This window comes from Cupressus sempervirens, chromosome 9 (assembly GCF_028749045.1).
Source record: "Cupressus sempervirens isolate cs-2001-9-10 chromosome 9, ASM2874904v1, whole genome shotgun sequence".
Classification (NCBI taxonomy): domain Eukaryota; kingdom Viridiplantae; phylum Streptophyta; class Pinopsida; order Cupressales; family Cupressaceae; genus Cupressus; species Cupressus sempervirens.
This window is the reverse complement of record NC_143126.1, coordinates 368,441,434-368,453,896: the sequence shown is the minus strand read 5'-3', so window position 1 is coordinate 368,453,896 and position 12,463 is coordinate 368,441,434. Positions and strand designations below refer to the sequence as shown.

General features: G+C 38.6%; 1 protein-coding gene across 2 annotated transcripts in view; it reads right to left on the bottom strand.

The window, feature by feature from the left end:
* Positions 1 to 12,463, bottom strand: part of CSTF77 (Tetratricopeptide repeat (TPR)-like superfamily protein) — a 318,878-nt gene that overhangs the window by 174,730 nt on the left and 131,685 nt on the right. For both annotated transcript variants that reach the window (XM_089800149.1, XM_089800150.1), the window contains one exon: positions 5,700 to 5,820. In XM_089800149.1, the coding sequence (XP_089656275.1) occupies positions 5,700 to 5,820 (121 nt within the window). The remainder of the gene's footprint in view (positions 1 to 5,699; positions 5,821 to 12,463) is intronic.

Genomic DNA, 12,463 nt, shown 5'->3' with positions numbered 1-12,463 from the left:
GGTGATCATACAGCTAACATTTTCATCAAGGCTCTCCCTAAAGTGAAAGTTGATCATTTCAGAAAGAAACTTGGCTTCACTAAGATGTAAGTTTATGAGATTGAGTCTCAACTTTGTAAAATTTGTATTAATTAAATAAAGATGTTTAAAGTGTAAACTCTTTTGTCATATGTGTGACTCTATGACTCATGGGCCTACCCTACATTCATTATTTAAGGAGATAATCTTTTATAATGGAATATTGATTCTAATAATATAAGGTGACGACTTTATTATTATTAAATTACAATCATGATGAATATCAGGTGACTTGATATTCAAGAAAAGATCATCTTAGTTAAAAGAGCATGTTGATGGATATCATGTGACTTCATATCTATTGAAGATCAATATGTTCAAATTCATGGTGGATATTATGTGACTTAATATCTATGGATGTACCATGATCTAGTATGGTGTATATCATGTGACTTGATATCTTTATACTCACCATAACTAAAAAGAATATCATGAGACTTGATCTTCTTATATATATATATATATCTTGAGGATATTACTTCTTATAATGAGAAAATTCATATGCACTTTGCTTTCCCTAGCTAAGGAGTGTTGAGACAAATAGGTTTGGTTCAAAAAATTGCTCCAATCACACGAGACCATACTCATGTATATATACATATCGATTTGTAGAATACCGATATGTGTATGTACATGAATATAGTCTGAATTTCATAATGGAGATCGCAGCATTCAGAATTGCAGATGCATATTATTACTGAAGTAATATCTCAAATTTGAATTCAATAAATAGTTGTATTTATACTAATTGTTACCGATTGCAATAGACTTAGTTTAAGTCTTAATGGCATTAGTTCTTGTTATGACTAATCATCGAATGTGACCATTCCACCGAACAGGTAAATCGGTGAATGGACATGTCTCCATTTGGAGACATGCCCATTCACCCATGTACCCGTCCAAAATTATATATATAGTATATGTCGCCCGATATTGCAACATAGAAATTGATTAATGTGTGCAAATCGAAGGCAAAACAGATGCCGATCTGAATAAATATTTATCATCATTTGCATTTAATTTTATATATACTGTGCAGCACCTGTATACTTCATTGGCATTGACTGTACCTACAGGAAATATACATAATTCAGCAACGAAAAGGAAATCTGTAAGAAAACTTTACACATCCAAAAACTCTTCAGAGTCATCACCTAACATCAGGAAAGGAATATCAAACCCACAACTCATAGCATCCTCAAACAAAACATCAAGGGTGTCCATGCAATTTGTATCCACAACACCTGACTGAACATCCTCTATTGTCACCTGACCCTATATACATGACTCAATGCCATGATGTGAATCAATAATGTCAGAGCCCAAACCAACCTATGTTGACTTCATCGTAATGTCTAGATCACAAACATCACAACTGGGTGACTCCATATATGCATCGGTCTGGCCAGAGGGAGCCACTGCCTCAGAGTTGCTATTATCAGCAATAGCTATTTCTGATGGTAGATATTTCAAAGGTTCTATGTTTAGGGAGAACTGAGCACCTATTTTTAAGCTATTGTATTGCATTATTATTATTTGACTTGAAGTTCCTTTCTTTCATACTGTTTTGCAAATTTTAAGAGATCACCTAAATATGGATATTTTTGGAGAAACTTAGTTATTATTTTTAATCTCTAAATTCTGTTTTCTTTGTGACGTATACACAAGTGCTTTGGGCATACAACATTTTTAAAGATGGACATTACAAGTATGCTACAAAAATTATTTATACATAGGTTAACAATGTTTGTTGCAATTTGTTTAAATTTAATCGGAGTTGAACAGCATTGCCAACTCAATAATTCTCTGAATCAGGTGTCATCTACGCATTGTTATTCTTTTCAATCTTATTTGCACCAAAATGCTAGTCTTTATTTTAGCCAGCGGGAAGGTAGGTGGCCACAATGTCAGCTGTCCCAACCTTTTCCAAGTATCCTTTGGTAGCACATTGACACCAGACCCTCCGTGCACAATCGTATCCGTCAGCACAGTCCCGAGAATTCTCATTTCGACAACTGTCGAATGGCATCCAGATGAGAGGGCTAACAGCATCGGATCTTTTGCACTTGCGCTAGCTTCTTTCTCCCTTCCTCGTTCTGCTGGTAGCTTAACAATTGAAGCTATATTCGTGAGTGTCGTACAAAGTTGAGGCATAGTGAGCAACAGATCATTTATCCTGAAAGGTACCTCGGTTTGTAATATTTGTTGTACGATGTTCTGTTCGCCGCAGTTCTGTGCGGAGGTACTAGTAGTGTCCTTTAGGTGTGCCTTCTCTACCTACGTTGCTTTCTGAATCTCTGCCCACACTTCCTTTAGTCTCTTCTTTTTCTCCATCGGATCAGGGTATACTTTCCCTTGCTTCCATGTGATGGCCAAAACCTCTTCTTCGTCCATCCCGACGATGATCAAATTTACTCCCAACTTCGGATACTTAGCATCATCATGATCGTCAGGTCCGCACCATTTGCATAACAATTTTGGCGTGTTCGCCATTGTACAGTTTCGGGCGAAGTGGCCCCACAAATTGCATGCGCGGCATTGAACTATTAGTCCGTCGCTCGCATCATATTGAATTCGACTCCTGCTGCCATTATTGTTGTTGTCGTTGTTGTTGTTTTGACCTCGCCAATTATTTTTGTATCCTCCCGACGTGGCAACCTCCGTACTGGTGTTCCCACTCCCTCCTAACGCGGAAACCTCCTGTGTGAGGAACACTTACTGTGGTGTTCTTGTTTTCAGATTGAAAGGGCATTCCTTTGTCAAATGTCCCATGATCTGGCAAATCTCACAAAATTGATCTTTCGGGCAGGATCCCTTCATATGGCCTTCTTTCTTGCATTCGGTGCACCATAGCTCATTTCCCTTGGTCTCCTTCTGCATGTTCTTGAACTCTTTCATCATCTGAATCATATCCTTTTGGAGGGCGCGAACCTTCTTGCTGCCCTTTTAATCATCACTGCTTTCCTCTACTGAAGATGTGTCATCATTTGAATCTGACGAGCTACTTTTCTTCTTTTCATCTTCTGCTCACTTTCCAAGTTCATTGCCTAATTGTACGCTTCAATGTATGACGATGGCAGTACAATCTTCATCTTCTTTCGCAACTTCAGGTGTAGGCCTTCAATGAACCATCTTTTCTGTAGCCCATCAGCCAACTTATTCTCCATTTTATTGATCAAGTCCTTCAACTTCCTGGCATAGACTCGGACTATTTCATTCTTCCCCTATTTTGTATTGTATATCTCCGCTACAATTTCGTTGTCATCGCGCAACAATCAAAATTCGGCAGTAAACTCCTTCTTAAGGTTGTCCCAAGTGGTTAAGTTCTGGGGATCTGCATCGGCGAACCAATCAATTGCAACACCTCATAAGGTAGCCGAAAATTGCCGGACCCATTCATTTGTATCCGTTATGCCATTCGCCCTCCAAATCATTTCGCATGTTTTACAATGACAGATCGGATAAACTACTCCATCGCCATCAAATTTAGTCAACTTCTCCTTTGGTCCTGCCATTACTATTCAAGTCAAGGGTGTTGTTGCGTACCTGCATTGTTTTGCACTCCCGCGCTGTTTTGGACTCCTGCACTGTTCTGCACACCCACGTTCTGCACACCCGCACTGTTTCCGACAGTCGTGTTATTTGGTGAAGAAGGGTTTTCGTCAACTGAAACTATTCATTTCGGAAGTATATCTCGGACGAAGAGTTCACTCCACGCTCGTGCTCCCTCGGCACTCCGAGCCGTGCAAGTCAATCGCCCTCCATCTGGATTCTCTTCCCTCGACGTATGCAGGTTCAGAAACTCCTCCCTTGCTTCTTCCACCAATTCCACCCGCTGTCAAGTCTCCTCCAATAATTCTTCCGTGCTACGGTGTCTGTCAGTAATTTGCTGAAACCTTCGTCTGCATTCGGCCTGCTGTGCCAAAATTAAGTTTTCCTGCGGGGTGCTTATTTCGTCCTTTTCCTTCAACTTATTCTTATTCCTGTTCAGCTGATTTGGCATTAGTCTTCATTCCAGCCTTTGCTCCAAGTCCATCGAGCAACGGCGCCAAATGTTTACCGTACTGGGTAAAGAGATCAACGCATACAGACAATGGATCAAAATAGCAGAACTCCTTTTATTATTCACATATGCCAAAGACATTACATTATGCTTTTGATGATGATTACAATGATCTCGAAGGGTGTATAAATTACTTTTCGAAGAACCTTCCCGAAGGGGTCTGTCAGCTACATGACAAGAACCTTCCCGAAGGGGTCTGTCGGCTACATGACAAGAACCTTCCCGAAGGGACCCGTTGGCTACATAACAAGAACCTTCCCTAAGGAACCCATCGGCTACACAATATCTACCGACAACATACATCCTGTCAGCCACACAATATTTACCTACGACAATAATTTTGTGCTTCTTAATTAATTTGTTTGCATTCATTAATTAACAAGATCTCAATTCCAACATGCTATTGTTATCAATTGTGTGCTTGTATTGAATAGAAAACATCGACAGGAAGTCATTTGATTAATCACAAGAAGTTAATATTTATCATAGTAAAGCATTAAAACATTCCAGCATTAATAGTCAGGTTGATTCAACAATATAACAGTCTATGTTCAATGCAGTTTTGAGGCAATATTGATTTGATTAGATATAGCTTTTCTAACAGCTTGCAATTTCTAACTCTGATTTTTCAGCACCAGAAATTTTCTTTATAATTCCTCGTTAAGCTATCACAAGTGTTTTTTTCCCTCAGAAACTCTCCCATGAAAACAGGACCAAAAAACTATCCTCTCCTTCAGTCTGCCTCACATAATCAGTTGACCAAATGTAATAGAATCAGATTGTATAGAACAAAGGGTCCAAATAAATTGATAATTTTCTACAACCATCAGCTATCATATCCATTTTTGTAACAGCCTGAAATTTCTAACTTCAGTTTTTCAGCAGTAGAAACTTTCTTTATAATTCCTCTTTAGGCTATTGCTAGTGTTTCTGTCATGAGAAACACACCCATAAAAAAGAGCCAAAAAGGTATCTTTTCCCTCAGTCTACCTAACATAAACAGTTGATCAAATGTAATTGAATTGAATTGTATAGATATTGCACAATTCTATAGAAAATGCAAAACTGGCTTTGATTGTGCTAGATGGGCAAATAGCTAATCTATCTTTGGATTATGCAACATGAAAAAAATAAAACTTTAGTTCCAGAATCCATATAGATCACCCATGACAGTTTCTCAAAGTTGAATAACTTGTAAATTTTAATGCATGTCAGTTAACTCCCTTAAAGTAGGCAAGACTCTATTAGGAAAAGACAAATCGCAAGTCTTTCATACGTATTAACCTCAAAAAATGTTTACATTTTATATTGTATTTAATTATAAGGATCAAGAAAAAGAAAACAAGAAACTCATTCCTCAAATTTCGCATCAAAATAAGAATTTTGTGCTTCCGTTAGATTACGGTTGTTATCATTCACAATGCATGCCCATAAGTCATTTGAGTTCTTATTAACACTTCTAAGCTATCCTACATATGTGATATTCTAGTAGACAGTTTATTCAAATCAACTTTAAACACTAAAGTTGTAAGCATGGCACATGGGCTTGCAAATGAACCTGGTAAAGCCTGCAAGGCTCGCTGAAAAATTTCATTTGCAGAACTTTTGGGCCCATTATCTGCACGCCATGTTGCATAGTCATACCAAATATCTGGATGGTGATACAAATACATAAGGCACTGCAACAAAAAAGGAAGACAAATGGTTATCAGAATTTAAACATATTTATTAAAAAGTCTGACCTAAATTTTAGATTAAAAATGGAAAACTATTGAAAACTGAAATGGATTTTAAATGTAACAGTGAGTCCAAACAATATTACTTAGGAAGACAAGACTAATGTTTTGCATTCATATGCATACTGTTTGAATCAACAAAAACATAAAGCTCTGTGGCAATTTGGATAATGTCCTCTTGAATCAATTCAGACATTGTTAAGGACCACCATGTGTTCTGTGAATTCAAAGGCTGTTCTATACTCCCTCTGGCTCCTCTAATATTCCTAAGAGAAGCTTCTTCCCTGTATTCACCAAGCAATAGAAGTAGCCTCACTCAACTATGTTGGGGCGATCCTCATTGACAAAAAATACAAGAAACCTATGTTTCATAAAAAGGTCTCAGTTTTCATAAGCCAAGGATCTCCTTGGAAGACCTTGAAATTTTCTTGATTTGTGAAAACAAGGACATTAAATATCCTTTGGTCATCGTGAGTATGTCTACAAAGGCCATGGGTTCAATGTTTCTTGGAACCACATCTTCAAACATCTGGAGGTTCTTGGAATGCTACCATAAACAGGCGAGATTTTTTTCATTAGCAAGCCATAATCAATTTTCCATATTGCTCTTGTAGCATGACATGATTCAAGTCCTCATGCAAACATGTTTAGGTTCTAGTGAGATCAATTTTCTTGAGTTTTTGGTCCTCTTCTGACCTGAATAAGATTGTACAGATGCAATGGCTACCCTAAATCCAATAGTTTGCTTCTGATTGGGGGATATACCAACTGCATATGAAGTTAGGCACCAGTTAAAAATTGGAATGGGCATCTACTTTTAGTGTTAGGAAAGAGCACTTCCCAATCGAAAGCAAAGCAAATCTTGCAAATCCACCAACCCTCTGGGTACAATCTCTTCCATTGCAAAAATGTTGAGAGTTTTGCAACAATATCCCTTATTTTTCTGTTATTGTAACTTTTCTAATATGGTGATAGTATATTTAAATTGAAAAAGTAAGTTCATTCTTAAAAATCATAAATGATATGATTTAAACTATTTCAACAGTAAACATGCCATTGTTAGAGAGCCCATACAAAAAAGATAAGTCAACCGAATGAGCTCAGTAAAAGTATGAGATGCAAGAAAATTAGAGCACACAATCAATACTAGAAAACCAAGTATTGCTGATTCAAATACTCTATAGGAACTATATTTTGTATTGTAAAGATATAGGTTGTTTTGTTGTCCTCAATTTTGACATCACAAAATTGAGACAACCCAGCAGTTTTCTCATGAATTCGTAGGTATAGCCTTTTTGTTTTTTAAGTATTAATAAAGCATCATTGAGCCAATTCATTATCCCCAAATTGTAATCCATGTAGCTTTGTTACTGTTTTCTTTTGGAAGTTATTGTCAATTTTAATCTCCAAAGTTTGCCAAAAAAGAGTTTTTCTTCTCTGATTTTACATGCTTGATTTTTGGTTAATTTTCATGTCTTTAGCTTATTTTTCTTGTTGCAAACCCACTCGTTTCAAGTTAGCTTAGGCCTCAAATAGAATTGTCTAGCTCAAGTTATGAAGGAAAAGGTGGGTTTTTTTAGGCGAATAGCACGTAATGATTAATAAAGCTCCAAAAGTAGGCTTTTTATTGGCAAAAGCATAAAATAAAATCATATTTAATATTTAAAGTGGATTTTAGCATCCTTTTTTCAATTTTAACTCACTCTGAATTGATTTGACCATAGTTTTTAATGTTTTATGAAAATTAGTCTTATCGAGTCTATTTTCATGCTACTTTATTGAATACTATAGTCATTTTATTAAATTTAATTATATGAGACATTAGAAATGCATAAAGGTGGGGTTTTATCACTCAAAGCATACATCAACATGCTAAACACTTATTAAAACCCCACAGCCAATAAACTTAAGCCTTAAATGCATATTAGTGGGATTTTTAAATTCAGAAAAATGTTATTTAATCATTTAAAGCACTTAAGGTGGACAATTTGAGCCCAAAAAAATGTGTTATTGTATTTTTTAAGTTTATTAATGTGTTTAATAACTTGAGTTAGTAATAAAAAGCACATAGGTGGAGAATTTCAACCCAAAAATGCATACAATTGCCAAACATGTGTTTTCCTTCTTAAGAAAACACTGACAGTACTTCTTTATAAGGGGTTTTTGAACATGCTTTTGCATATAGTAGGCTTTTTGAACTCCAAAACAAGTTTTTTCAATAAAAGTGCTCCATTACTCATACTAGTGTTAAAATGCATAAAGGTGGAGATTTTTGTGTCAAAAGCACATGCTTTCATCATTCAAAAACGTATATTTACTTTTAAAACTTGTATTTCTAACCAAAATCACTTAAGGTGGGGAATTTCAACCCAAAAGCTTGTGCTTTTATCATCAAAAAGTGTATTTAATGATAAAAACTGCACGAGTTTTAAGTGGCGATTTTTGGTCCAAAAGCACATGCTTTTGCAACCAAAAAGTATCTTTATTTCATATTGAGGCTTTTTTATTGAATACCCAAGACTGGTGATTTTTAGCCCAAAAAGACATGTTTTTGGCTCTCAAAACTCCACTTCCTTGAGCGTTTTTCTCCAAAAATAGGTTTTGCAGCCTTCAAATGCTCATTTCTTGAGCACTACTTGGTGGTTTTTTATTATCTATATGCCTTTTTTTCCTAAAATCAGCCAAGGATCACATTGGGCTATTGAAAAATGGAGTTTGTTGAGTGTTTTCCTCATTTCTCAACCCATCTAGAGCACGTTTTTACTCAAAAACGTCTGAATTTTGAGCAATTTGCACCATCAAAACAGCAAGTGTTTGGATCAAGGTAAGTTTGAAAGCATTTCCTATCCTTCCTAGCTTACATTCAAATCTTTTCAATAACTTAATATGCTTTAGACGCCATTTTCCAAATTCTTTGCATGTTGCACATTGCTTGGTCAAAACAGTTGCTAAAATGATGCAAATTTTTGCTCTAACTTCCTACACTTGGCAAGCTACGAATTTTGACTCGTTGCTTGCAAAGATTGAGTCAAGATTTGAAGTATATTTAACATTTCATCTTGCAATCTTTCTAAATTCAAGAAATCTCTTTGATTGTATTTTTAGATTTTTTTCAAGTGTTTAAAAATACTTCTTCTCTTGCCTCTTGAGGAAAAGGTATGATTCCTTGTTATTTTTCATGAGCCAAAGTTGTATATATTCGCTCTTTCGTTTTTGTTTGCAAATCTCTTCATTTCATTATCAGATTTACATGTATATATGATGTCCTTTTTCTATTTTCCATCTACATTCTTCAAGTTGCATGTGCAAGCACTTCATCTTGATTGCCGTGCTGTCAAGATTAAAAAACCCATTATTAAAAATAACTCTCACAATGAAAGTGCATTCACCATATGCTTTGCTTACGAAAAAGCACCAATTCCATGCTTGCATATGCTCCTTTCATATCTTACATGCGCTGTCATATATTTCCAAATCCATAATGGTGAATCCTTGCATGTGCATACATGTTTGTTTATGACAAAAATACAAAGTCTTGTCATAAAAAAACATCTTTCCATTCCTTTTTCACGCTTTTCCTATAAGAATACCATTTCTCTCCTCACATGCCTTTGACCTCCAAAAACCAATTTTTGAATTTTTTTCCACCACATAAGCACATATTCTGAGCTTAAAACGCATATATCCATTCACTGTCCCAAAAGGTTACAGCCATACTCCATATGCCTGTCAGCTGACTGGATGGTCCCGGCGGTGTTTCTGTAGCCGGCGGAATGACTATCGTCGGTGCTTTGTACTTTGTAGCCGACGGACTCCTCCAGGAAGGTTCGGCGGATAGTATTTATATCCCGTCTGGGATCATTGTAAATCATCATCTACTATTACGAATACTATGAAGCCTAATGTATGTTCTGGCATATGTAAATATAATTCTGCTATTCTGTTCCATTGTTTGTATGCGTTGATTTCTTTACGAGTACGATAAACATTTGGCATCGTTGCCTTATGTATCTGGAAGGTGGGAGGAATGAAGATTAATGCCAAATCAGCTTAACAAGGACCGAAATAAGGCGAAGGGAAAAGATGAAATCCGTACTACACGAACATTTAATTCTAGCACAGCAAGCAGACTGCCGAAGGAGATTCCAGAAGCTTGCCGACGGAAACAGGAGTGCGAAGGAATTGTTGGAGGAGACTCGGCAGCAGGTGGAATTGGTGGAAGAAGCACGGGAGGAGTTCTTGAATTTGTGTTCGCCGAGGGAGGAAAATTAAAAACGGAAGAGCATCAACTCGCACGGCTCGCAGTTCCGAGGGAGCACGAGCGTGGAGTGACCTCTTCGTCCGGGATAGACTTCCGCGGGAAACAACTTCAGAAGATCCTTCTTCTTCACCAAGGTTCGCAGCTGTCGACACCTCCGGTGTGGGAGTTCAGACCTCCGGTGTGGGAGTGCAAACCGCCGGTGCGGGAGTGCAGACCTCCGGTGTGACAGTGCAGACCTCCAGTGTTGTGATGGCGGGACCCAAAGAAAAGCTACCGAAGTTTGAAGGCGATGGTACCGCCGACCCCATTCGACATTGTAAGACATGTGAGACGATCTGGCGGGCAAATGGAATCACAGATGCCAACGAATGGGTCAGGCAATTTCCAGCAACCCTACGGGGTGTGGCGATTGATTGGTTTTCGGATACAGATCCACAAAAGCTGAATACCTGGGATAACATTAAAAAGGAGTTCCTGGCGAAATTTAAACTCTTGCGGGATGATAATGAAATCGTAACAGAGATTTTCAATACCAAACAGGGGAAGCACGAAACTGTCCGCGTCTGCGCCAAGAGATTAAAAGACTTAATAAACAAAATGGAAAGCAAGCCGGCGGACGGACTGCAGAAAAGATGGTTCGTGGACGGCCTACGATCGAAATTGCAGAGGAAAATGAAAATTGTGCCACCGTCGTCATATGTGGACGCGTATAACAAAGCACTGGACCTTGAAAGTGAGCAGAAAACAAAGAAGAAGAAAACTAGCTCCTCTGATTTTGATGACGACGAGCCTGCCGGAGATGATAGCAGCGACGACGAAAGTAGCAGCAAGAAGGTTCGTGCCCTACAGAAGGATATGGTTCGCATGATGGAGTTTAAAAACATGCAGAAGGAGCCAAAAGGCAATGAACTGTGGTGCACGGAGTGTAAGACCAACGGTCATACTAAAGGATCGTGTCCGAAGAACCAATTTTGCGATATTTGTCAGATCATGGGCCATTCGACAAAAGAGTGCCCCTTTAACATGAAGACAAGAGGATCTCCGCAGGTGCTTCTCACACAGGAGGCTTCCCCGTCGAGCAATAGCGGAAATACGAATAGCACAAGTGCCACATTCGGAGGGTACAAGAATAATCGGCGTGGACAGAATAATAACAACAATAACAATACCAATACGAGCAGAAGCCAGATCCAGTATGATACAAACGGACGGCCGATTATTCAGTGCCGCGCATATAACTTGTGGGGGCATTTTCCGCGGGAGTGTCCAACAGCGAATACAACTCAACTATTGTGCCGATGGTGCAGACCCGGCGATCACGACGACTCAAAGTGTCCAAAATCCGGAGTGAACTTGATCACTGTAGGGGCGGATGAGGAAGAAGTTCTGGCGATTACGCGACAACAAGCAAAAGAATACCCGGACCCCGCCGAAGAAAAGAGAAAATTTGCGGAAGCACGGGCGGAGGTTGGAAAAGTATCCCAAGAAGTAACACCTCCGGACACTGCAGGCACTTCAGCAAGGAATTCCGCAGAACAAAACATAGTACAACAAATTTTGCAAACGGAGGTGCGAGTAAAGGTAAATGATTTGCTTCTCACCATGCCTCAACTTCGATCTGCTCTTTCAAATATTGCAGGAGAATCAAGTCAAGGGAAGGAGAAGTCACCAGGAGAACCAAGTCGAGGGAAGGAAAAGGAAAATGTTGTTAGAGGAGAAGATCAGATGTTGCTGGCGCTAACATCCGGACGGCACCCTGCAATTGTCGAGATGGGGATCCTTGGACATGTGCTCACAGACACAATAGTTGATGGAGGGTTCGGCGTAAATGTATTGCCGGAAGATACCTGGAGGAAACTTGGACAGCCGACATTGCGGCCTCCGAAATTTTAGTTGCTCACGGCAGACCAACATGGAATCAAACCGTTGAGAATCTTGAAAGCGCAACCGGTAACAATTGGTACGCAACCATTTTTATTGAATTTTGTGGTCATTCCATTAAAAAAAAAAGGATATGATGCTATTTTGGGACAGGATTGGTTGGTCCAAGCAAAAGTAAAACATGATTGGAAACGAAATACCCTATCAATGGAGCGCGGAGGCAAAAGATTCACAATTGACCTGCATACACAAATGGTCGGTGAGGAGGCAGCATCGTCAGATTCAGAAAGTGACGACAAAAGTGACGACGAAGGAAAGAGGAGAATGGAACCAGATGAAGAGGGAGTATTGAGACTTGACGGAGGATCGAATGATGATGACCTAGACTCGATGAATGGCCTGTTCCACTGGCAGATAGAAGACTACGAATTGTTTTCGAGTTGC